Source organism: Lissotriton helveticus, chromosome 1_2, assembly GCF_964261635.1.
Source record: "Lissotriton helveticus chromosome 1_2, aLisHel1.1, whole genome shotgun sequence".
Lineage (NCBI taxonomy): Eukaryota > Metazoa > Chordata > Amphibia > Caudata > Salamandridae > Lissotriton > Lissotriton helveticus.
Genome location: NC_136058.1, coordinates 370,873,131 through 370,900,080, shown reverse-complemented (window position 1 = coordinate 370,900,080; position 26,950 = coordinate 370,873,131). Strand labels below are relative to the sequence as shown.

The 26,950-nt window shown below is 45.6% G+C and overlaps 1 protein-coding gene across 1 annotated transcript in view; it reads left to right on the top strand.

The window, feature by feature from the left end:
- The window catches only part of MPL (MPL proto-oncogene, thrombopoietin receptor), a 285,621-nt gene that overhangs the window by 173,321 nt on the left and 85,350 nt on the right, over nt 1-26,950 (top strand). The window contains exon 8 of the mRNA XM_078673533.1: nt 2,640-2,782. Within this exon, the coding sequence (XP_078529659.1) occupies nt 2,640-2,782 (143 nt within the window). The remainder of the gene's footprint in view (nt 1-2,639; nt 2,783-26,950) is intronic.

Genomic DNA, 26,950 nt, shown 5'->3' with positions numbered 1-26,950 from the left:
ACTGTGCAAAGTAAGTAAAAAAAGTGTGCCTTTATCACAAAGATCTATATACTCAAAAACTATACAATTCTCTGACAAGGGACAGCTACACTCACAAGCACCTACTCTGCAAAGACACAGCAAATAGTCAAAGATATCCCACTATAAAGAAGAAAAAAAACAAATAATCTACAGAAAACAAAATACACATCAAGCACAAATGCAAAACATTTTTGGGACACTCAAAAAACAGAAACCAAACATACTGGTATTATTACACACTGCAAAAAACACATTTACATTGAAATTGTACAAAAAAAAGTCTCTTACCAAACACATGCAACTACACAAACAGCAGAACCACCAGTAACAAAACCGTAACCTGCAACAGTCTAAAGAGCAAACGCCTTGAACTAGAACAAAAAAGGGGGAAATAAAACATTACAATTCACAACAAATAAAAACAATACACATTATAACAGGCTATGCCACTACACAAATGGGGGCGGAAAGGCCAAATAAACGGGCTGAATACACATAAACAAATATATGTCCCCTGGAAGCAACCAATTTATTTATTTTTAAATCCGTGGCACTAGTGGGCTCTTCTGCCCCCCCCCCCAGTGCCAGAAATGCCAAAAATATAGGTAATCTGTCCCCAAGGGGGGGGGGGGCAGAAAAGTCTTTCAAATTAATTAGACCCATAAGGAAGCGACCCTTGCCCAAGGGGTCGCTTCCATTTCAAATTTAAAACACTCCCTGGTGTCTAGTGAGGTTTTCTGCCCTCCCCTGGGGGCAGAAAGGCCAAATAAACAAACCGAGGGCAGAATATACTTTTTTTTTTTAAAATGGGCCCCCTGGAAGCGACCCTTGCCCAAGGGGTTGCTTGCATTAAAAATAAAAATGAATTCCCTGGTGTCTAGTGGGGTTTTCTACCCCCCTGGGGGCAGATAGGCCAAACAAATAAACCAATCTGCCCCCAGAGGGGGCAGAATCTACTTATTTATAATTTAGGGCCCAAGGAAGCAACCCTTGCCCAAGGGGTCGCTTCCGATTTTGATAAAAAAAATAATCCCTGGCTCCAGTGGGCTTTTCTGCCCCCCTGGGTCCAGAATCGGCCAAAAAACGGCCGATCTGCCCCCAGAGGGAGCAGAAAAGTCTGAAACAATATATGCCCCCCAGGAAGCGAGCCTTGCCCAAGGGGTTGCTTACTTTTCACTAAAAAAGACTGGAGGCCCAAACTTACCTCCTTTTCCTGGACGCGCTGGAAACAAATGGTTTCCAGCTCGTCCAGCGCTGCCTGATGACATTGGCGCGCGCTGTGCGCGCTGACGTCATGGGGAGGCCTGGGGGGGGGCTCGGGGGTGGCAGCGAAAACTCTTCCACTGCCATCCGTGTTTGTGGGGGCAAGATCGATGCCCCAGGGGGGGAGGGCCAGCGCCCCCCCCCCAGGGGCAGTGCTGATGACGGAGCGGTTCCGTCATCAGCACAGCCCAACCAATGCTGATGACGGAACCGCTCCGTCATCAGCATCGAAGGGGTTAAGTACCATAAAATGCTATCTATGAATATTCCCTAAAGTTTCTTATGAGATATACTTTGATTTATTTTTAAATGGACTTGTCCGAAGCATATTTTTGTGAGGTCAGTTTTTAAAACACAGCATTTTGCAATATGTATTATATTTTGCAAACTGCATTTTTTTAGTTGTTGTTTGGTTTTCTAAGGAGCACTGTTTACGATGGCGACAAATGAGACTGCCCGCTATGTTTGCAGTGGTCCCGCAAATCCAATTAGGCTACACCCGCCACACTGGCGGGCGCATTCCGCATCTGGCGGGCGGTGCTTTCAGCAGCACCCGCCGCAATGTTGAAAAGGCATTTGCGCATTTGCATGCACAACGCGGCAGACACCGCTCGGTGCCTGCCATGTTGTGCACCCCCCCAACACCCTAGAGGCCCGCCACTGGCCCCCACTGGCAGACTCCGCATGCCTGGAAAGGCACATCACCGCCTGCATCTTGAAATGGATGGCGTTGTCTTGCAGACACCGCCACCATATCAATCCCCTTTTCCGCCCGGTCTCCAGTTTGACCTGCGGAAAACCGGCGGACGGTCTTTTCATATGCCGGGGTCCCTGGAGGAGGTGGGAAAACGGGAGGCGGGCGGTGAATAATGGCGGGCGGATCGCCGCCCACCATTATAATGGCCCCATTTGTCTTTTGAAAACTGTTCATAGATTTTCTGAATGTATACTTTATTTATTAGGGATGAACCTTTCAAAACTATATTTTGCTGTTTTTGCACCTTGTTTTCTGAGATGCAATCCAGTTTCGGCAAGAATACATTTTTTTTGCTGAGATTTGCTTTTCATTCGTCTTGTGAAATCACCTGTCTGTTTTGTGATGTACCTTGCTATGTGTGAGAACATAGTTGTTTTGGAAGATGTGCTTAATTTATTTCCAAATATATTTTATATTTTGTACGATGCTCTTTACTTTTTAGCATTTGTTTATGGTTTATAATTATTATGAACTTAAAGATTCTCAAGACGTATTTGATAAAGGTACTTTCCTGCCTTCCTTCCTTCCTGGGTGTGTCCGTCTTTGTACGTTTTTGATGGTGAGGCCTGATGAGGGTCCTCTTCTCCTCTCCCCACAGTGCGCCCTCACGCCCCTCAGATCCTGAGCTCAAATGTGAGCGATGACCGCCTGACCCTGCACTGGGCACCCCCTCTGCCACCGCTGGAGGGGCATCTGATGTATGAAATCAGGTACTCTGGACGGAATGCCTCGGACTGGAAGGTAAGGAGCCACTTATTCTAAGCGTTACTGTCCTCTGTACAAACACATCAAGCAAACCGCATGCAATCAGACACATCGGTGCAGATACCAAGCAGCAGATGAGCAGACGTACATTCAGAGGTACAGATTTAAACACATTCCCAGACAATGTATCAGGTCTTCACACTAACACACACCGGTGTATATATGCAGTCAAACATATATGCTTAGAACATGAATGATACAAACCAGTATGGAAACCTCACACTCACATACACAGTTACCCACATGTGCATGCACACATACACAGATACAAAAATGTATGCATGCACACACCCCACACATGCCCATCCTGTAATCTTATCTTACATTGTGATATGTTGCCCATTACTTTCCAACTCCACTGTCACGAGTATCTTGTTAATACTCGGCTGGAGGGCAGTGTAGGTTTTCATAGTTTTTTTTGCTGATTCCTAAAAGTCAGCTATCTTGGAGTTTTTACAGAGTTTACAAAACTTAAATAAAAAAGAAATATGTGATGAATCTTCTACTCAGTGCAGATTGTGGGAGAAGATCTCTACAAATCACTTTAGGCGGGAGAATGTATGTTGACAAAATGTTTTAAGAGACAATACATTTTGTGAGATTCGTTTCCCACAGACCGCGTCAAGGAACTCTTAGAACTTTACACACTTATCAGGTGCCAGGTTCACCTTCTTTTAGGGCCCTCCATCTACTTCCACACACTCATGCCAACACTCCATCTACTTTCACACACTCCTGCTAACACTCCATCTACTTCCACACACTCCTGCCAACACTTCATCTACATCCCCACACTTCTGCAAAAACACTCCATCTACTTCCACACACTCCTGCCAACACTCCATCTACTGTCACACACTCTCACCAACACTCCATCTACTTCCACACACTCCCGCCAACACTCCCTCCACTTCCACACCCTCCCGCCAACACTCCATGTACTTCCACACTCCCACTGACACTCCATCTACTGCCACGCAGTCCAGCCAACACTCCATCTACTTCCACGCACTCCGCCATCACTCTATTTACTTCAACACACTCCCACCAACACTCCATCTACTTCCACACACTCCCGCCAACACTCCATCTACTTCCACGCACTCCAGCCAACACTCCATCTACTTCCACACACTCCCGCCAGCACTCCATCTACTTACACACACTCCCGCTAACACTCCATCTACTTCCACACACTCCCACCGACACTCCATCTACTTCCACGCACTCCAGTCCACACTCCATCTACTTCCACGCACCCCGCCAACACTCCATCCTCTTCTACAAACTCCAGCTGAAACTCCATCTACGTCCACACACTTCTGCCGACACTCCATCTACTTCCACACACTCCCACCAACACTCCATCTACTTCCACACACTCCTGCCGACACTCCATCTACTTCCACACACTCCAGCCAACACTCCATCTACTTCCACGCATGCCGCTAACACTCCATCTACTTCAACACACTCTCCCGCCAGCACTCCATCTACTTACACACACTCCTGCCAACACTCCATCTACTTACACACACTCCAGCCAGCACTCCATCTACTTCCACACACTCCTGCCGACACTCCATCAACTTCAACACCCTCCTGCTGACACTCCATCAACTTCCACACACTCCAGCCCACACTCCATCTACTTCCACGCACCCCGCCAACACTCTATCCACTTCCACAAACTCCCGCTGAAACTCCATCTACGTCCACACACTTCTGCCGACACTCCATCTACTTCCACACACTCCCACCAACACTCCATCTACTTCCACATACTCCTGCCGACACTCCCTCTACTTCCACGCACTCCAGCCAACACTCCATCTACTTCCACACACTCCAGCCAACACTCCATCTACTTCCAGACACAGAGAGGTGGAATGATGTTGGGAAGGGATGCAGCAATGGTTGAGGATTTTTTTAGGACACTGACCACTGGTCATCTGAGAGGATGTTCGGTTTGATGAGGACAGTCATTTTTTCAGTTCTGGCGATTCTAACAAAGCTTATGGGGTGTTTTCAGTGATAGAAAAGTTGAGTAACGATTTTAAGATGTTCTTTAATATGCATATCAATCTAGATATCAGGAGGTTTGTAAAGTGCCGCTCTGTGGCTCCTTCTGAGCCCCATAAGAGTAATAAAGATTTGCAAAGATCCAGTGAGAATTAAACCCAGATCTTCGAATACTTTGCCCACTCTAAGATGGCCGCCCTGAAGTCCCAATAAATACACACAGTCCGAGAGTCTGAATAAGATACTGAAGCATCCGCGATGTTGTAACCCCCCAACGGGATAAAAAAGTCACACAGTGAGTTCCCTCAATAGCTTATCCCTCTGAGGATAACCCCACCAACTCTCACCCCCTCCTTCCTTTCGCAGCAACTTCTCTCCTAATTTATTCGCTGGGCTCCCTCCTCTCCTCGGACCAGTCCTTTGAGATCCCTCTGACTCCTATGGTGGCTATTTGATCCCACGCTGCCTATTGCTTTCTCCACTATTCTGCGGCCCCCGACCCAGCAGTCTCTCGTCTCCTCGTCTGCGATGGACGGCACCTGCATTCCAATCTCACGTAACCCAACAACGCCACGTGGTACCCCAATCCCTGTCGTTGCTCCCATGCCGACCCACACGAAACCGCAAGGCGTGAATGCCTCCGAAATTAGTTTCCCCCCCAAGATCCCCACCAAAGCAAGGAGAAACCTCAAACATAGTCTTATCAGACAACACCCAGAAACACTTTTGTAGACACCTACCACTGCTCTTCCAAAGGGCAGGTGAAGATGGGTCTCATCTTGCACATGGATAGACCAGACAATTGGATAACTACACTTAGATTACAACTTCACATATCCAAAACGACGACCACCACACATAGCTGTAAATTTACGACCTCTCTTCCGAACCAGGCGACTAGAAATGGGAACACAACAGTGAACATTTACTCAAATGGCACAGTGTTCATACAGGCTAATAATGAGAACCTCGAGGCCTTCTACTCCCTATTTCCTGCTATCCGTTCCGCCCATCTCCACTCTCTTCGATCTGCTCCGCCTCAACCCCGTCCCCGGACTCCCTTCCCCACCAGAGGTCTCAAATACCTACTCTCATCCTCCTGGTGAGACCCTTCAGCCTCCCAGCTTGGAGCCCTTCTCACTCCCTCGTTCCTACTAAACGTGACCATCAATCTCCCGAGGTTCCTCTTATCCCTACACCCCCTTAGATTCAGCCACCGCTACATCCCATCACCTTCACTCAAACATGGCCTTCCGACCCCCTCCCCTCTCCTACTGAACCTCTGAGGAAGAGCTTGCAACCCGACCCCCCACAGAGGGTCATGAACAGCGGCTATCTAGGTGACCCAACCAGCATTAGACCCCACAATTCGATCTTGCCCACCACCTCAAGGGCTGTCCCGTCCCACAATGACATGCCTCCTCCCCCGGAAAAAATGTTGCACCGACTGATTTTATTAGAGAATCAGTTACAAATAATATTCAGAGACCTTGACGAAATTATACCCAACCTAGACAAAGCTCGTATGCCCGAGCAATCCCCTATAAGGGACACTCCTCCAACCAACTCTAACCTTCTAAATTCCCAGTCCGAGCCCTGTCCCACCCTCGATCTCCGGCCCCCGATGCCCAATAAAACTATTGTGGAGACCCCTTTACAGACCCTCTCTCGAATGCCCGAGCAATCCTTTACAAGGGCCTCTCCTGCGACCAATTCTAACCTCCCAAAATCCCAATACGATCCCTTTCCCGTCCTCGATATCCGGCCACCGAGGCTCAATAAAACCATCATGGAGACCACGTTACAGACCCGCACTAGAACCAAATCCCCCATGTCCAGGCCACCGAGTCCCCCAAGTATGGTAGCAGTGTCCCAGATGCATAGACCCTCCAGGACCAAAGCAGCAATGTCTGAGGAAGAAGCAGTGAACCTAGCCGCCACCTACGACTCTCCTCCCACAGCCTCACTTGAATCCAAAATACAAGTGATCGCAGGCTTCAGAAGAGAACACCCCCCCTAAAGCTAAAAGACCCCCGCCCTCCCTCCCATCCATAGGCCCCACCAGGAAAGTACCCTAGCAAAAAGGGTCTATCCACTAGCTGTCTACTCATTAACTGTAGATCAGCTCCCAAACACGCAACGGAATTAGCAGAAACCATCCTCTCCCATGATCTAGACATTGCGTTCATCACAGAGACATGGCTAAAAGACACCTCCCCCCCCCCGTTTAGATATGCTTGTGCCTCCTGGCTACTCCATCATCAACAAAGATAGGATAGATCAACGAGGGGGAGGTATGGCCATCATCCACAGAGATGACGTAGACATCACTGTAACTGACTCCTGCAAGTACAGCATATTTGAATGTCTTTCTGTGAACATTAAGACTAAAGACAACAGCCCTATAGTCTGCCATCTTCTCTATGTACCCCCAGGGAACATCCCTACATTTGGGGAACACTTATCCGACCTAATTGCCCAGTGTGCACTCAAAGACACTAACGTCCTAATCCTGGGTGATCTCAACCTACATTGGAATGAGACCAACAACTCTCTAATTCAATCTCTCAACAACCTCCTCTGTGACAATAATCTTTCACAACACTGTTCAGAAGAAACGCACAACAAAGGTGCAACCTTGGATGCTATCATCGCCCACCAAGATGCAATTACGATCGTCAATATTCTTCCAGTGGACTGGTCGGATCACCACATGATCCTATTCCACATCAACCAAAGACTTTTATCCCTGCCTCCGGTCCTGGACTCCCCCAAATGGTCCAGAAATCTCTCCCAGATTCCCCTGGATGACATGGAAGAGAGGCTAAATCTGTTCCTACCTAGTGACACGGAGCTCCCCACAACTGAGCTCATCTCGCTCCATAACGCGAACATGGTAATCTTGCTTGACCAACTTGCTCCCCTGAAATTAAAAAAAAGTCGTCCTATTCCGTCCAGATAATGGTTCGACTCAGACATCAATGATGAAAGGAGACAACTAAGAGCTACAGAAAGACGGTGGAGGACCATGCCCAGCACCACTCATCGCGATCAACTTAGAACAGTCCGGAAGAATTACAACAGACATATCAAGAATAGAAAATCGGTGTATTTCCGCTCCGCTCTTGATAGCGCAATAAACAGACCCAAGGAGCTCTTTAATATCATCAGACACCAAATCTCCAAACCTGATACGTCCCTAGGGCCGGCTTCCAAAGAACGGTGCGATAACTTCGCCAACTTTTTCAACGATAACATCTCCAAGATAGAACGATCCCTCGACACCAATCACGCCTCACTTCCCTATAGCAGCCAGGGTGAGGTGTTGGGTAGCGCTCCCTCTCTTACCTCTAAACCCTGGTCTCTTTTCCAGTCCATCCCAGAAGAAGAGATAGTTAAACTCATCTCCACCTCCAAACCCTCATCACACGCCCTAGACCCCCAACCTGCTCAACTCACTAAACAGCGGAATCTTTCCCTAGCCCCTCTCTGGTGCAGGATTATTAATAGCTCCCTTAAAACTGGTATCGTTCCGGATTGTCTGAAAGTGGGACAAGTCACGCCACTGCTAAAAAAACAGGCCTAGACATAAATGACTTAAACAACTTCAGACCCGTCTCCAACCTTCCTCTTCTCTCCATAATCTTAGAAAAATGTGTACTCCAACAACTAACCCAACACCTGGACAACACCAATCTTCTCGACTCCCATCAGTCGGGATTCAGGAAAGGTTGCAGCACTGAAACCGCAAACCTTAACATAATAGATGACATTCACAAATCACTGGACTCAGACCATTGCTGCCTACTTATTCTCCTAGACCTATCGGCAGCATTCGACACAGTAGATCACAAACTTCTCCTCAAGAAAGTAAAAGAGGACTGCTAAACAGTGACAAGGAGAAGGGAGCTTTTCCCAAGGGCTGAATCAATCCATGGAAAGTGAAAGAGGACTAAAACTATAGAAAGAGAGAAAGGTATCAGCACAAAAAGTGATAACAAACACGGCGGCCATCTTGAAAAGTCCACACAATTAATATAAGAGCATAATCATTTTTTACATAGTTTCTTATATTGGAGAGATTATTTATTCCCCCACTAAAAGAATATACCTGGAAGAGAAACTAATATAGAAAACATAATTTAAGTAGCACATGAAATAGAGAACATTTATACTGCCAGGTACATTTATAATTATAATCTTGTAGTTATATTAAGAGAGTACTCATACTAACAGGAAGAGGGAAACGAATTTTAGTACTCTTTCGCATATCACAAAAATGGAGGAAAACTACCTGGAACTAACAAGTAGGAACGCCTACATCATAAAATACCCAACCCATCTTTCTAAGAATGCAGCCAAAAAATTTAAGCATAAGAGTATGAGGAAAAACCCTGGCACATTGATCTCTGACATTTCTGTGTGTATGGCTAAAGGAGTCAGAATCAGAATCAGAATCATCTTTATTTCGATAGTTAAAAACTATCATAAAAAGTACATACACAAAACATATAAAATCCGATTCAGCATATACAATTTCAGTAAAGACCAATTTGGTTAAAACTAATCACAGTAAAAAATTGTAGAAAAGCGGAAGAATAAGAATTACAGAGATTAAAATAAGATTGTCCAGGGGGCCTATATCAATTAAAAAACATTAATTCATTCGTAGTTTCAGCCCCATTGAGTTCAATCCCTCGTATTCCTCAATTTAACAGCAATCTTCAGGAAACTGATAATACAACAGAGAGTCCTTGTGTCCATAGCTTTTTGGAGGAATAACAGAGCAGTTTTGGCTTGGGAGATTTTCGCCTCCTTTAAAATATTTACAAGAAATCCTCTGCGGGGTAAACTATAAAAAGGACATAATAATACAAAATGAAGGGTGTCCTGCGGAGACCTATTGTCGCAGCCGCAGGCACCCTTCTGCTCAATTGTCCGGGTAAAACCCGATGGGTAGGCTAGGATATTTGGCAACAAATTGAGCCAAAACGGGAAATTAAAAATCTCTCTTGCTGATTGTGCATTAAAAACAAATAGGGTTCCATACCCCTCTCATTACAGACAAGAGAGTAGGCTAAAACTGATTTTTTGGCAGAGTTTTCTTGTATTCTGGCCTGCTCATATTTATCATATAACTGCTTTTCAATCTTAGACCTGCAAGAGCTATTAATTTTAGTGGGGTCTGAAAAAACGCATTCTAACCCGATGGATTTTAAGGCATCACTAACATATTTGAGCCAGTCAATTAGCAACCACCTATCTCTCTTTAAACAGTCTGTGATGATCAATCTAGAAAGACCTGCATTCGGGTTTTGCCAAATCCGGAGCCAAGACAGGATAGGTTTGAGCTTAATCAGATCAGCTATAAACTGAAGACCCAGTTCCTTATGTGTGATAAAAGCAGGAACGCTCTGTGGCAATCTTAACAGTTTTTTTAAGAACTTATCTTCCTCCACTTGGAGTAAGTGAGCATCCCTGAAACCCCACACCTCCGCCCCATACGTGGCCTTCGAAATACTGACTGCTCTATATAGTGTTACAACTTGTTCCGGGACCAACGTCCCATCCTGCGGGCAAAATTAAGGATTGATCCATTTGCCGCAACCAGCTTCCTTGACCTTTCCTCCAACAGTTGATTAAACCCCAATTGACCATCAAAGAGTACACCCAGGTAGGAAAAGGAGTTTACAAAATCAAACACATGTGCTCCTAATGAGAAAGAAAACTTTTTCAGGGGCTTTTTCCCTGCCACCATGATGAAAGATTTGCTGAGATTCACGGAGAGATCCAAACTCTCCATGAAGCTACCGAACCCCTCAATGAGGCCCTGCAGACCGACCGCAGTTCTAGCAAGGAGGACGGCGTCATCCGCGTACAAAAGTACAGGTATCTGACGCCGTCCTGCTCTCGGGCAGTCCGTTCCCAGAGTCAGCAGTGCACTCTCCAGTCCATTAATGTAGAGAGAAAATAAAAAGGGAGCCAGGATACACCCCTGCCTCACCCCGCTAGAGCACGGGAAGGGATCAGTACTCACCCCTCCCGCGCTGTAGCGGACCTTGGCCGTGGTGTTCCAATGAAGCTCCCTTAAGATGTCAATCAAGTCTGATTCCATCCCCAACTCCTGCATCAGAGCCCACAGTTTAGATCTGTTCACATTATCAAAGGCTGCTGCTAAGTCCATGAACCCCATAAACAGGGTACCATTTTCACTTTTAGTGTATTTAGCAGCCAACAAGTATAGATTAAGACATTGGTCACTCGTTGACCTACCCGTTCTAAATCCATATTGAGTCTCCACCAAGGTGTTGTGGAGATCAGTCCACTCAGATAGCCGGTTTAATATAACTCTCCCCAGAAGTTTTGCTGAGACGTCAATTAACGAAATTGGTCTGTAGCATTGTGGATTGTCCCTACAGCCTTTCTTATAAATAGGGACAATCACTGCTGTAGACCAAGAACGTGGGAGTCCTGTTTTAATGGCCGCATTTAAAACTCTGGTCAAAATAGGTGCCCACAAGTCAGTTTTGCTCAGGAAAAGATCCGGCGGGGTCCCATCCGGCCCCGGAGCTTTATTTCTAGACAGTCCCTGGATGGCCTTCAGGACCTCGAGGAGTGAAAATTCCAGAGCCACTTTACTACGGGCAAAACATGAGTCCTGCTTTGCCACCAATGACTCATCATGTTGGTTATAAAGACCTTGGAAGTGGGCTATCCAATCACCTGGGAGAATATTAGTGCCGATAGTTAATGCACTCGAGTCTTGGAGACCTGGTCTATTTATAATTCTCCAAAACTGAGTAAAGTCTCTGTTCTCCCCTGCTTCTCTAAGGTCTGCCCACACCTCCTTGTGTAGTTCCAACTTCCTAACCTTAACCTGGGCCTTATAGTTTTGCCTGCAGAGAGCTATTACCGTCTTGTCTCTCGGGGAGTCCTTTAGGGCTTGTTTTAGCTCTCTAAGAGCCAAAGAGCACTTTGAATTAAACCATCTGGGAGAGGAATGTACTTTGAGGGGCTTTTTAGTTTTCAAAAGTCCCTCTGCCACCTTTGTTAGTGATTCAAACGCTACGACCACCTCCCTATCTCCCATTTCTAAGTCCAGACATACATCAATATAATTTTTACCATTCTTTATTAGGGAGCTATAAAAATCTAGTGGGTTGATCGTGGACCATCTCAACCGCCTCCCTTGGTCTATAGGATAAATTACTGTGTCCCCTTTTTGCGGCTTAGATACAATATTGTTGTATTTTAATAAGAGAGTTAAGGGGTTGTGATCACTAAAAGGGCTCCACTCAATTTGAGCCTCCAAAATTCTATGTTTACCAAAAGCGGAAATCATTATGTCTATAACAGAGGCACATCCTCTACCCTTAAATGTCGGTGTAACAGCCTCTCCTGGTTTGACTGACAATAAATCCATGGTATGAGACAGGGCAAAGGATTCACAGACTTTCATTAGCATAGAGCCTTCTCTGCCATGGTCAAAATGTGGCCCACTTTCCCTCGGACATGATGACCAGTCAGGGGAAAACGTAAGTAGACTTGGACAAAGGTGACAATTAAAGTCCCCCATTAGTAAAACAGTCGGTTCAAAGCCCGCTTTCCCTGACTCCAATTCATCCTTTAACCTTGTTTCCAGTTCAATTATTACAGGAAAATGACCATCCACGGGTCCTGAATTATAAAAGTTCAGGATTAGGAAGCTCTGTCCAGCTCCCTGAAATCTTATTGCCTGCAGGGTATCAGACACCCAGCCTAATTGAGTCCAATTACCCTTTATTTCTAAATTAACATAAATGACTAGACCACCCCTAGCCCTTCCCGAGCTTGACTCTTTAGCAGACCCAAAAAAACATTTATAGCCTTCCAATTGTAGATGATCTGGGGTTAGAGCCCAAGTCTCTTGGAGGACTATAATATGAAAACCCCTAATGTACTCACACCACTCCACTGAGGTCAGTTTGGCCCCCAAACCTGCCACATTCCAGGAGATAAAGCTTAATCCTCCCCTCTCCTCTTTTCTTTTTAATGTGCCCACCAGGTCTTGCCCACTCCTCTCTTCTGCAAAAATCACAAGAGAACTAGCCGACTCCTCCCTCTGTATCTGGGGAGCTATAGACACAGCTCCCCGCAGGTCCAGATTCCTTATACCTCCCCTAGTAATGCTTTGGGTTGCAATAGGTACATTTTCCAAAGAAAGGGCATCTTTACCCCTTCCCGGGGCGCTGGAGGTAGGGGCCCTACCACCAGGCAGTAGTCAATCATTAATTCATTCGTAGTTTCAGCCCCATTGAGTTCAATCCCTCGTATTCCTCAATTTAACAGCAATCTTCAGGAAACTGATAATACAACAGAGAGTCCTTGTGTCCATAGCTTTTTGGAGGAATAACAGAGCAGTTTTGGCTTGGGAGATTTTCGCCTCCTTTAAAATATTTACAAGAAATCCTCTGCGGGGTAAACTATAAAAAGGACATAATAATACAAAATGAAGGGTGTCCTGCGGAGACCTATTGTCGCAGCCGCAGGCACCCTTCTGCTCAATTGTCCGGGTAAAACCCGATGGGTAGGCTAGGATATTTGGCAACAAATTGAGCCAAAACGGGAAATTAAAAATCTCTCTTGCTGATTGTGCATTAAAAACAAATAGGGTTCCATACCCCTCTCATTACAGACAAGAGAGTAGGCTAAAACTGATTTTTTGGCAGAGTTTTCTTGTATTCTGGCCTGCTCATATTTATCATATAACTGCTTTTCAATCTTAGACCTGCAAGAGCTATTAATTTTAGTGGGGTCTGAAAAAACGCATTCTAACCCGATGGATTTTAAGGCATCACTAACATATTTGAGCCAGTCAATTAGCAACCACCTATCTCTCTTTAAACAGTCTGTGATGATCAATCTAGAAAGACCTGCATTCGGGTTTTGCCAAATCCGGAGCCAAGACAGGATAGGTTTGAGCTTAATCAGATCAGCTATAAACTGAAGACCCAGTTCCTTATGTGTGATAAAAGCAGGAACGCTCTGTGGCAATCTTAACAGTTTTTTTAAGAACTTATCTTCCTCCACTTGGAGTAAGTGAGCATCCCTGAAACCCCACACCTCCGCCCCATACGTGGCCTTCGAAATACTGACTGCTCTATATAGTGTTACAACTTGTTCCGGGACCAACGTCCCATCCTGCGGGCAAAATTAAGGATTGAGCCATTTGCCGCAACCAGCTTCCTTGACCTTTCCTCCAACAGTTGATTAAACCCCAATTGACCATCAAAGAGTACACCCAGGTAGGAAAAGGAGTTTACAAAATCAAACACATGTGCTCCTAATGAGAAAGAAAACTTTTTCAGGGGCTTTTTCCCTGCCACCATGATGAAAGATTTGCTGAGATTCACGGAGAGATCCAAACTCTCCATGAAGCTACCGAACCCCTCAATGAGGCCCTGCAGACCGACCGCAGTTCTAGCAAGGAGGACGGCGTCATCCGCGTACAAAAGTACAGGTATCTGACGCCGTCCTGCTCTCGGGCAGTCCGTTCCCAGAGTCAGCAGTGCACTCTCCAGTCCATTAATGTAGAGAGAAAATAAAAAGGGAGCCAGGATACACCCCTGCCTCACCCCGCTAGAGCACGGGAAGGGATCAGTACTCACCCCTCCCGCGCTGTAGCGGACCTTGGCCGTGGTGTTCCAATGAAGCTCCCTTAAGATGTCAATCAAGTCTGATTCCATCCCCAACTCCTGCATCAGAGCCCACAGTTTAGATCTGTTCACATTATCAAAGGCTGCTGCTAAGTCCATGAACCCCATAAACAGGGTACCATTTTCACTTTTAGTGTATTTAGCAGCCAACAAGTATAGATTAAGACATTGGTCACTCGTTGACCTACCCGTTCTAAATCCATATTGAGTCTCCACCAAGGTGTTGTGGAGATCAGTCCACTCAGATAGCCGGTTTAATATAACTCTCCCCAGAAGTTTTGCTGAGACGTCAATTAACGAAATTGGTCTGTAGCATTGTGGATTGTCCCTACAGCCTTTCTTATAAATAGGGACAATCACTGCTGTAGACCAAGATCGTGGGAGTCCTGTTTTAATGGCCGCATTTAAAACTCTGGTCAAAATAGGTGCCCACAAGTCAGTTTTGCTCAGGAAAAGATCCGGCGGGGTCCCATCCGGCCCCGGAGCTTTATTTCTAGACAGTCCCTGGATGGCCTTCAGGACCTCGAGGAGTGAAAATTCCAGAGCCACTTTACTACGGGCAAAACATGAGTCCTGCTTTGCCACCAATGACTCATCATGTTGGTTATAAAGACCTTGGAAGTGGGCTATCCAATCACCTGGGAGAATATTAGTGCCGATAGTTAATGCACTCGAGTCTTGGAGACCTGGTCTATTTATAATTCTCCAAAACTGAGTAAAGTCTCTGTTCTCCCCTGCTTCTCTAAGGTCTGCCCACACCTCCTTGTGTAGTTCCAACTTCCTAACCTTAACCTGGGCCTTATAGTTTTGCCTGCAGAGAGCTATTACCGTCTTGTCTCTCGGGGAGTCCTTTAGGGCTTGTTTTAGCTCTCTAAGAGCCAAAGAGCACTTTGAATTAAACCATCTGGGAGAGGAATGTACTTTGAGGGGCTTTTTAGTTTTCAAAAGTCCCTCTGCCACCTTTGTTAGTGATTCAAACGCTACGACCACCTCCCTATCTCCCATTTCTAAGTCCAGACATACATCAATATAATTTTTACCATTCTTTATTAGGGAGCTATAAAAATCTAGTGGGTTGATCGTGGACCATCTCAACCGCCTCCCTTGGTCTATAGGATAAATTACTGTGTCCCCTTTTTGCGGCTTAGATACAATATTGTTGTATTTTAATAAGAGAGTTAAGGGGTTGTGATCACTAAAAGGGCTCCACTCAATTTGAGCCTCCAAAATTCTATGTTTACCAAAAGCGGAAATCATTATGTCTATAACAGAGGCACATCCTCTACCCTTAAATGTCGGTGTAACAGCCTCTCCTGGTTTGACTGACAATAAATCCATGGTATGAGACAGGGCAAAGGATTCACAGACTTTCATTAGCATAGAGCCTTCTCTGCCATGGTCAAAATGTGGCCCACTTTCCCTCGGACATGATGACCAGTCAGGGGAAAACGTAAGTAGACTTGGACAAAGGTGACAATTAAAGTCCCCCATTAGTAAAACAGTCGGTTCAAAGCCCGCTTTCCCTGACTCCAATTCATCCTTTAACCTTGTTTCCAGTTCAATTATTACAGGAAAATGACCATCCACGGGTCCTGAATTATAAAAGTTCAGGATTAGGAAGCTCTGTCCAGCTCCCTGAAATCTTATTGCCTGCAGGGTATCAGACACCCAGCCTAATTGAGTCCAATTACCCTTTATTTCTAAATTAACATAAATGACTAGACCACCCCTAGCCCTTCCCGAGCTTGACTCTTTAGCAGGCCCAAAAAAACATTTATAGCCTTCCAATTGTAGATGATCTGGGGTTAGAGCCCAAGTCTCTTGGAGGACTATAATATGAAAACCCCTAATGTACTCACACCACTCCACTGAGGTCAGTTTGGCCCCCAAACCTGCCACATTCCAGGAGATAAAGCTTAATCCTCCCCTCTCCTCTTTTCTTTTTAATGTGCCCACCAGGTCTTGCCCACTCCTCTCTTCTGCAAAAATCACAAGAGAACTAGCCGACTCCTCCCTCTGTATCTGGGGAGCTATAGACACAGCTCCCCGCAGGTCCAGATTCCTTATACCTCCCCTAGTAATGCTTTGGGTTGCAATAGGTACATTTTCCAAAGAAAGGGCATCTTTACCCCTTCCCGGGGCGCTGGAGGTAGGGGCCCTACCACCAGGCAGTAGTCAATCATTAATTCATTCGTAGTTTCAGCCCCATTGAGTTCAATCCCTCGTATTCCTCAATTTAACAGCAATCTTCAGGAAACTGATAATACAACAGAGAGTCCTTGTGTCCATAGCTTTTTGGAGGAATAACAGAGCAGTTTTGGCTTGGGAGATTTTCGCCTCCTTTAAAATATTTACAAGAAATCCTCTGCGGGGTAAACTATAAAAAGGACATAATAATACAAAATGAAGGGTGTCCTGCGGAGACCTATTGTCGCAGCCGCAGGCACCCTTCTGCTCAATTGTCCGGGTAAAACCCGATGGGTAGGCTAGGATATTTGGCAACAAATTGAGCCAAAACGGGAAATTAAAAATCTCTCTTGCTGATTGTGCATTAAAAACAAATAGGGTTCCATACCCCTCTCATTACAGACAAGAGAGTAGGCTAAAACTGATTTTTTGGCAGAGTTTTCTTGTATTCTGGCCTGCTCATATTTATCATATAACTGCTTTTCAATCTTAGACCTGCAAGAGCTATTAATTTTAGTGGGGTCTGAAAAAACGCATTCTAACCCGATGGATTTTAAGGCATCACTAACATATTTGAGCCAGTCAATTAGCAACCACCTATCTCTCTTTAAACAGTCTGTGATGATCAATCTAGAAAGACCTGCATTCGGGTTTTGCCAAATCCGGAGCCAAGACAGGATAGGTTTGAGCTTAATCAGATCAGCTATAAACTGAAGACCCAGTTCCTTATGTGTGATAAAAGCAGGAACGCTCTGTGGCAATCTTAACAGTTTTTTTAAGAACTTATCTTCCTCCACTTGGAGTAAGTGAGCATCCCTGAAACCCCACACCTCCGCCCCATACGTGGCCTTCGAAATACTGACTGCTCTATATAGTGTTACAACTTGTTCCGGGACCAACGTCCCATCCTGCGGGCAAAATTAAGGATTGAGCCATTTGCCGCAACCAGCTTCCTTGACCTTTCCTCCAACAGTTGATTAAACCCCAATTGACCATCAAAGAGTACACCCAGGTAGGAAAAGGAGTTTACAAAATCAAACACATGTGCTCCTAATGAGAAAGAAAACTTTTTCAGGGGCTTTTTCCCTGCCACCATGATGAAAGATTTGCTGAGATTCACGGAGAGATCCAAACTCTCCATGAAGCTACCGAACCCCTCAATGAGGCCCTGCAGACCGACCGCAGTTCTAGCAAGGAGGACGGCGTCATCCGCGTACAAAAGTACAGGTATCTGACGCCGTCCTGCTCTCGGGCAGTCCGTTCCCAGAGTCAGCAGTGCACTCTCCAGTCCATTAATGTAGAGAGAAAATAAAAAGGGAGCCAGGATACACCCCTGCCTCACCCCGCTAGAGCACGGGCAGGGATCAGTACTCACCCCTCCCGCGCTGTAGCGGACCTTGGCCGTGGTGTTCCAATGAAGCTCCCTTAAGATGTCAATCAAGTCTGATTCCATCCCCAACTCCTGCATCAGAGCCCACAGTTTAGATCTGTTCACATTATCAAAGGCTGCTGCTAAGTCCATGAACCCCATAAACAGGGTACCATTTTCACTTTTAGTGTATTTAGCAGCCAACAAGTATAGATTAAGACATTGGTCACTCGTTGACCTACCCGTTCTAAATCCATATTGAGTCTCCACCAAGGTGTTGTGGAGATCAGTCCACTCAGATAGCCGGTTTAATATAACTCTCCCCAGAAGTTTTGCTGAGACGTCAATTAACGAAATTGGTCTGTAGCATTGTGGATTGTCCCTACAGCCTTTCTTATAAATAGGGACAATCACTGCTGTAGACCAAGAACGTGGGAGTCCTGTTTTAATGGCCGCATTTAAAACTCTGGTCAAAATAGGTGCCCACAAGTCAGTTTTGCTCAGGAAAAGATCCGGCGGGGTCCCATCCGGCCCCGGAGCTTTATTTCTAGACAGTCCCTGGATGGCCTTCAGGACCTCGAGGAGTGAAAATTCCAGAGCCACTTTACTACGGGCAAAACATGAGTCCTGCTTTGCCACCAATGACTCATCATGTTGGTTATAAAGACCTTGGAAGTGGGCTATCCAATCACCTGGGAGAATATTAGTGCCGATAGTTAATGCACTCGAGTCTTGGAGACCTGGTCTATTTATAATTCTCCAAAACTGAGTAAAGTCTCTGTTCTCCCCTGCTTCTCTAAGGTCTGCCCACACCTCCTTGTGTAGTTCCAACTTCCTAACCTTAACCTGGGCCTTATAGTTTTGCCTGCAGAGAGCTATTACCGTCTTGTCTCTCGGGGAGTCCTTTAGGGCTTGTTTTAGCTCTCTAAGAGCCAAAGAGCACTTTGAATTAAACCATCTGGGAGAGGAATGTACTTTGAGGGGCTTTTTAGTTTTCAAAAGTCCCTCTGCCACCTTTGTTAGTGATTCAAACGCTACGACCACCTCCCTATCTCCCATTTCTAAGTCCAGACATACATCAATATAATTTTTACCATTCTTTATTAGGGAGCTATAAAAATCTAGTGGGTTGATCGTGGACCATCTCAACCGCCTCCCTTGGTCTATAGGATAAATTACTGTGTCCCCTTTTTGCGGCTTAGATACAATATTGTTGTATTTTAATAAGAGAGTTAAGGGGTTGTGATCACTAAAAGGGCTCCACTCAATTTGAGCCTCCAAAATTCTATGTTTACCAAAAGCGGAAATCATTATGTCTATAACAGAGGCACATCCTCTACCCTTAAATGTCGGTGTAACAGCCTCTCCTGGTTTGACTGACAATAAATCCATGGTATGAGACAGGGCAAAGGATTCACAGACTTTCATTAGCATAGAGCCTTCTCTGCCATGGTCAAAATGTGGCCCACTTTCCCTCGGAACATGATGACCAGTCAGGGGAAAACGTAAGTAGACTTGGACAAAGGTGACAATTAAAGTCCCCCATTAGTAAAACAGTCGGTTCAAAGCCCGCTTTCCCTGACTCCAATTCATCCTTTAACCTTGTTTCCAGTTCAATTATTACAGGAAAATGACCATCCACGGGTCCTGAATTATAAAAGTTCAGGATTAGGAAGCTCTGTCCAGCTCCCTGAAATCTTATTGCCTGCAGGGTATCAGACACCCAGCCTAATTGAGTCCAATTACCCTTTATTTCTAAATTAACATAAATGACTAGACCACCCCTAGCCCTTCCCGAGCTTGACTCTTTAGCAGGCCCAAAAAAACATTTATAGCCTTCCAATTGTAGATGATCTGGGGTTAGAGCCCAAGTCTCTTGGAGGACTATAATATGAAAACCCCTAATGTACTCACACCACTCCACTGAGGTCAGTTTGGCCCCCAAACCTGCCACATTCCAGGAGATAAAGCTTAATCCTCCCCTCTCCTCTTTTCTTTTTAATGTGCCCACCAGGTCTTGCCCACTCCTCTCTTCTGCAAAAATCACAAGAGAACTAGCCGACTCCTCCCTCTGTATCTGGGGAGCTATAGACACAGCTCCCCGAAGGTCCAGATTCCTTATACCTCCCCTAGTAATGCTTTGGGTTGCAATAGGTACATTTTCCAAAGAAAGGGCATCTTTACCCCTTCCCGGGGCGCTGGAGGTAGGGGCCCTACCACCAGGCAGTAGTCAATCATTTTCATCAAGATCCTGCAAGGGTAAAAATCTATTTCTCCACTGAGGTTGATCATATGAAGGGCGAAGGTGGGTCATAAACTCTGGGATTCGCATCTTATTTGTATATTGTGGAATGTTATTAAATGATTTTCCATCCTGCCACTTTGTGAACCCACTGACATTGTTCATGCTGCTCCACTTTCTAGGATAAAAACAGCCCAGTGGTACCGCACGAATAGTACTTGTATGGTTCCTATTCGGGAGTCTTAGGATGTGGCCCACAAGTTTGGGATCCCTGAAGTTTGCCACTATACAATCGCCCCTAATGTCCTTATTCCTTCCCCCAACCCAGGACACCCTCCTTACATGGACTATTTCCCCATTTACACCTGTGTTCAGAGGTCTGTGTATATTTAACCAGCCTGCCAGTTTTGCATGTAATTGATTATATGTTTCCTTTTCTAATGGGCCTAATTCTGGTACTCCTACGAACACGACCACGTAAGGAATGGCCTCAGGCGGGAGATCTATGTGTGGTGGTGGAGGGCTATCTGGGCCCGGGGTAGGGTCTCGGGATTCATTTAATACGCTAGGGAGGTTCGAGTTTAGCTGCTTGTTCTCCACTCGGCCTTGCGTCGGGAGCTGGGGAGGAATCGGATTGGTAATTGTAGCGGATGCTTGCTGGGCTAGACCCGTATTAAGTCCCTGGGGGGTTACTGGGGCATTATGTATCTGGGCCAAGGTATGAGCCACACAGTTGTTTGTACGACTGTCGTTGGTGCTGGGGTTAGATACTACACCTCGGGAATCAGTAAGCCCAACATGTGTACTGTTCTTTAACAATAACTCTAGCGATTTACTTTGCTTCGCTACTTCATTTGCCAGCTTGTCTACCCTGCTGATCACAGGCTTTAAGTGAGAGGCAATAGATTGTTCAAAGAAACTCTTAAGGTCCCCCATGACATCCTCAAACCATCTGGGCGGGATTAGTTTCGGTTCAGCATTCACCACTTTCCCCCTAGGAGTTTGCCCATTTTTTCCACTAACCTCCACCCTCACAGCCTTCCTCTTCTTATTCGGGCCCTTGGTCCTCCCTTGCTTTGTAGATTTATCATGGCTGATACCAGCCTTGTCCCCTTGGATGCCTGTTCTTTCTTGCCCTGCTCGAGCAGGGAGTTGTGCACAGGGGACCCCCTCAATCGGGTTACTCAAAACAGATGCATTAACTGATGTATTTAAACTATCTGTTACTGACAGGGCTGTTAATTGTAGAGGGCTAGAGAGTATGGGAATAGGTGAGGCGGAGAGACTCCTTTCCATTCGCTCAATTTGCCCCGTAACTGATCTAAACATCAAGTCTATTGCGGTAGGCTTTTTAGTTGTAGTTAACACCCCATTGTTAACGACATCCATTGATTGATTAAGAGTCTCCCCCCGCGTTAGTTTACTGGTTGCCGAACGCGTTTTAGGTTGGCTAGCCATGAGGATCTTGTGTGGCACTACCGCCTTTTTCACCACCCCAACAACAAAAAATAATAGAAGCTTTCCCCTCAATTAGTCAAACAGTTGATACATCCCGTGTGGCTAGACACTTTAAAGAAACGTTGTGTAATACCAACTATAGGGAGTTACCAACTTTGAAATTGGCCCCCCAATCTCAACCAGAGGAGGACAGTTTTATAGTCCGTATTAGTCCACAGTACCTTAATTAGCAAAGTCCAAGCCAGGGGAGGTGGCCCGTCCCGTCCCAGGTCCTCCCCGGACGGCCACAGACGGCCCCGCCCTTGTCCCGGGCTTCTCCCGCGCGCGGGGGTGTCAGCCTTTTACAGGTGCCTCCGGGCGCTCCTCGGCCGTCACCGGCGTGCTCCCGCCCCAGGGGCTGCTGGGGATTGTGGTCCGCTGCCTCGCGCTGCCTCCCGGCGTTCTGATGCGCTTTCTGCAGCGCCGCCGTTCCCCTCACGGCTCTTGGGCACAGTGGTAAGTTCTTGGTGTTCCCCCGCTGGGCTCCCGGGGGGTCAGCCTTTTACAGGCGCCTCCGGGCGCTCCTCGGCCGTCACCGGCGTGCTCCCGCCCCAGGGGCTGCTGGGGATTGTGGTCCGCTGCCTCGCGCTGCCTCCCGGCGTTCTGATGCGCTTTCTGCAGCGCCGCCGTTCCCCTCACGGCTCTTGGGCACAGTGGTAAGTTCTTGGTGTTCCCCCTCTGGGCTCCCGGGGGGTCAGCCTTTTACAGGCGCCTCCGGGCGCTCCTCGGCCGTCACCGGCGTGCTCCCGCCCCAGGGGCTGCTGGGAATTGTGGTCCGCTGCCTCGCGCTGCCTCCCGGCGTTCTGATGCGCTTTCTGCAGCACCGCCGTTCCCCTCACGGCTCTTGGGCACAGTGGTAAGTTCTTGGTGTACTCTTTCGCATATCACAAAAATGGAGGAAAACTACCTGGAACTAACAAGTAGGAACGCCTACATCATAAAATACCCAACCCATCTTTCTAAGAATGCAGCCAAAAAATTTAAGCATAAGAGTATGAGGAAAAACCCTGGCACATTGATCTCTGACATTTCTGTGTGTATGGCTAAAGGAGTCATCACGAAAGATATGATACTCTACACCAGAAGAAGGGCAAAATGGCGCAATGCCTTTACAACGTTGCTCTATATAAAATCCACAACTAACATCCCTCATGGTACAGAATTTATGACAAGAGCATCACCCAATCTGAGAGCGGACCTCTGCATTACTATCTTCAAGAATGGGATAGTGATGATCCAAGCCTCTAACAACGACCTGGAAAAATTCGACAACATTTTTTCATCCTTAAAAAGAAAGGTACAGACCACGAATCTACTAATACACCAGAGAAGCATAGAAGACTACCTTGTCCCACCCAGCAACACCAATATAATAAGCACAACAACTAGAGTCCACCAGGAACCTGATCAATTTACGCAATTAAGAATCACTGGGCCTTTACAACTCGAGAGTCCGTCAGAAGACAACACAGTCTCATCCGACACTATCTCCACAATTAGTACCCCAACCAGAGACCGACAGGATCCTGAACAAATTAGCACTCCATCTAGAGACCTCCAGGAACAGGTTGCACAACCAGGAGCCATATGCGGAACAGAAAGTACGTTGGCCAGGAATGAAGCAGTGAGAACGCGAAATACAAATAACAACAACAACAGCCGTGGATCACCAAGCTTAGACAGAACGTCCAACTCCACAATTGAGGTCAGAGGAGAAAACCGATCAAAGGAAAGAAATAAGAAGACAAAGAGACATGAGTCAGAACGGAAGCTCAGGAACAGAAAACGTGAAGATCGAAATACACGGATGAATAATCACATTACGTCACCTAAGGTCATGAGAAAAACTCTTGAGATCCAAACACAAATCAGTATCCTGTCGCAGGAATTATTAAACACCTTGAAAGGGATAGAAAAACTACGTGGTATTACAGAAAACACACACTGAAGTGGAACACATCAAACAGCTATTAAATACAACCAAAGATAAAAACAAGAAGAGGGTGATGCCATTGTCAAACAGACAAAACAGACCGGAAAGGAATCAACATTTTTTAACGGAAGTAGATATACTAGCACTACTCAGGGAGTACGAGCAGACGGACCCCAATAGGGTTCAAGAAATTAAAAGAGTACCGATAGACGCAAACAGAACATCAACGAGAAATGGAAGGAAACCCAATCTCAACAACTTACAACAAATCCAACTAAACACCGATACGTCAAACAGGATCACAGATAGAACAGAAAAATCATTAAAATGCCTATTGCTCAACTGCTGATCGGCAGCGAAACATGCTTCTGACATAGCCGATATCATTATCAATCAGGAAATAGACGTAACAATCCTTACCGAAACATGGCTATCTGAATCCTCGTCCCCAGTCTTGGACCTGCTGGTGCACCCGCACTATAACATAATGAGACTTGACAGACAAAAAAAGACAGGAGGTGGTATTGCCTGTATCCACAGATCAAACTTAGACATTGGCCTATTTCAATCAGACCCTCTCGAATCATGCGAATACCTAGGGCTCCATATAAGATCAGCTAATAAACAGATTTGCAACATACATGCCTTATATCACCCACCGGTAAATAACATGAACTTCATTGACCAACTAATGGAGATCATCACTGCCAACACCAACAAAGACATTAAAAATATATTTGTAGGTGATTTTAATCTACACTGGAACGACAACAACGACAAACAGGTCAACGCCTTTAAAGACTTTCTAACTGAGCTAAAATTATCCCAAGCATGTCTAAAACCTACACACGAGAAAGGAGCAACATTAGACTTGATTATTTCAAAGAACAATGACATCTCAATCCTCTCAATAGAACCATGCGACTGGTCAAATCACCACGCCATAACCTTCCTAATACCGTCACGGGAGAAGATAAAAACCACTCAATCTAGCAAAATGAAAAGATGGATACGAGAAACTATAGAAACTCTAATATGGACCTTTTAATGGAAAGCTGAAAAAGAGACCTAATCCTACCTGACAACACGCAGAATGTGACTGATCTAACGAACCATTACACTACCACAATGTCGAAAATAGTCAACTCCACCATACCACTCAAATTAAAAAGAGTTACGGAAAAGATTAAAAACCCATGGTGTAGTGTAGTTCCTATATTCCCAATAGGCTCTGCGCATTGGAATAATATATTCGGCAGTATAGACGAAGGACTGAGGACGACTAGGTCTCTACTGACTATATTAGACTTAAGGTTTGCCAGCTAGCTCAGAGGTCACTAGAAACTTTCTAGAATAAACGAGGAGGAGTTTAACCTCCCTGGATAGACAAGAAGGGATTAGCTTCTGACAACCATAAAACATGACAACTTTGCTCTCCCTGATTAAGAGTATATCTCTAGAGTCGTGTGAAAACAAAAGACAGCTATTTCACTCAGTCAAAGGTGCGTACTTAGTTTCACCAGATTGCAGAGAAAAGAGAGACGGGCGTTTTCAATAAAAGGTATTATTTATTGAGCAGTCTCCTTCCTCATACAAGAGAAATGAATTGCTACACTTGCAATACTTATGGTAAAGTAAAATGCGTACAGTAAAAGCAGGATTATAAAATAATACTGTAAAAGCATTGATATGGTTTCTTAGCCATATGATACTTTAACATAGATAAAATATATACATACATATATAACATTGACTAATCGTACTCAACTGGTGCTTCTAAATACGCCTACCCCGGTGTACCTGACCTAAGCCTAATACGTGGGAAGGAGTAAGTAAGTAGCAGTTTAAGTTAAGTTTGCTTTGCCAAGAATCTGACTCAAGAATTCTCTGTAAGGGTTTAGTCAGTTCAGTACCTGGGTAATAGAAAGCAGGAGGGCTGGTATCTCTCTCTCAGGACTCGATATCCCAGTCACCCGCAAGGTGAAACGCCGGAGCTGGATTTTCTCGGCAGGAGAAAAGACAGCGTCTTTCTCAGCGCGTCAAAAGGGAGGGGCAGCGTCCGTGGGCTCTCGCATCAGCTGGGCTCCCGGGCAAGTAGATAGCTGCTCCAGAATCACCACCACCGTGTGTTTGCTTAAGGCAGCGTTGGTATATTTATACCTGAAAGGTGCTGGGTTTGACGTAAGGCTGGACATAAGACGTCAATAAAGATGTCACTAAGAACTGGCCGTTCTTACAGTACTTTACAGGAGTTCTAGGACGAAATCAAAACAAGGGCAATGGAGATTTCCCAGGTTGCTGGAGGCTTGGTTTTGTTTAGAGAACTCGGTGTGCTTTCTAGGGGGCTGGAGGAGTAGTCTTGCTTAATGTGGCAGCATGTGCTACGACTGAATTATGAATAGGGTTTTTATGCCATTGTATGGATATTATTGATTATAACCGGACAATGGTATAAAATAGAAATATCGAATCAGGTCCCTAGATAAACACACTACAATGGTTTAATGGAATATTGAATGAAGATAGACCAAAATTGAGACGTGCAGAAAGAAAATGGAGACAACACCCATCATCCCCTGAGCTGAAATCCCTCAGAAAAATCAGAAAGGAATATAATAAAAAGATCATCAATTCGAAAAAGGAATTTATCAGAACTGAACTGGATAACGCCAAAAACAGACCACGGAAACTGTTTGGGATTATAAAACTGCAATCAAATAAGCTGCCAAAATCTGCCCAAGAAGTCACTAAAACACAACCAAGTTGCGAAGAATTCTCTACCTTTTTCAATAACAAAGCCAACGAACTTAGGATCGCTGCAGATAACCCTGACTACAATACACCATCATCACAATCTGCACCGAACTATGCGAACAATGCGTCAAAAATCAAGGCACACTGGGACACTTTCAAATTATTAGACCAGAATGCGATTGCTAAAACGCTCGCTGCCACTAAACCCAACAATCACTATAACGACCCGCTACCATCAAAATGCCTGAAAGAAATCAGCCATATTATGATTCCAATATGGACTGAAATTATAAACGCCTCACTTTCCCAGGGGGTCCTCCCAGAATGCCTCAAGACAGGACAAGTAGTCCCGATCATCAAAAAACTCACAGCAGGCCCGGCAGATCCAAATAACTATCGCCCAGTGACCAACATCCCTCTTCTTGCCAAATTAATAGAGAGATGT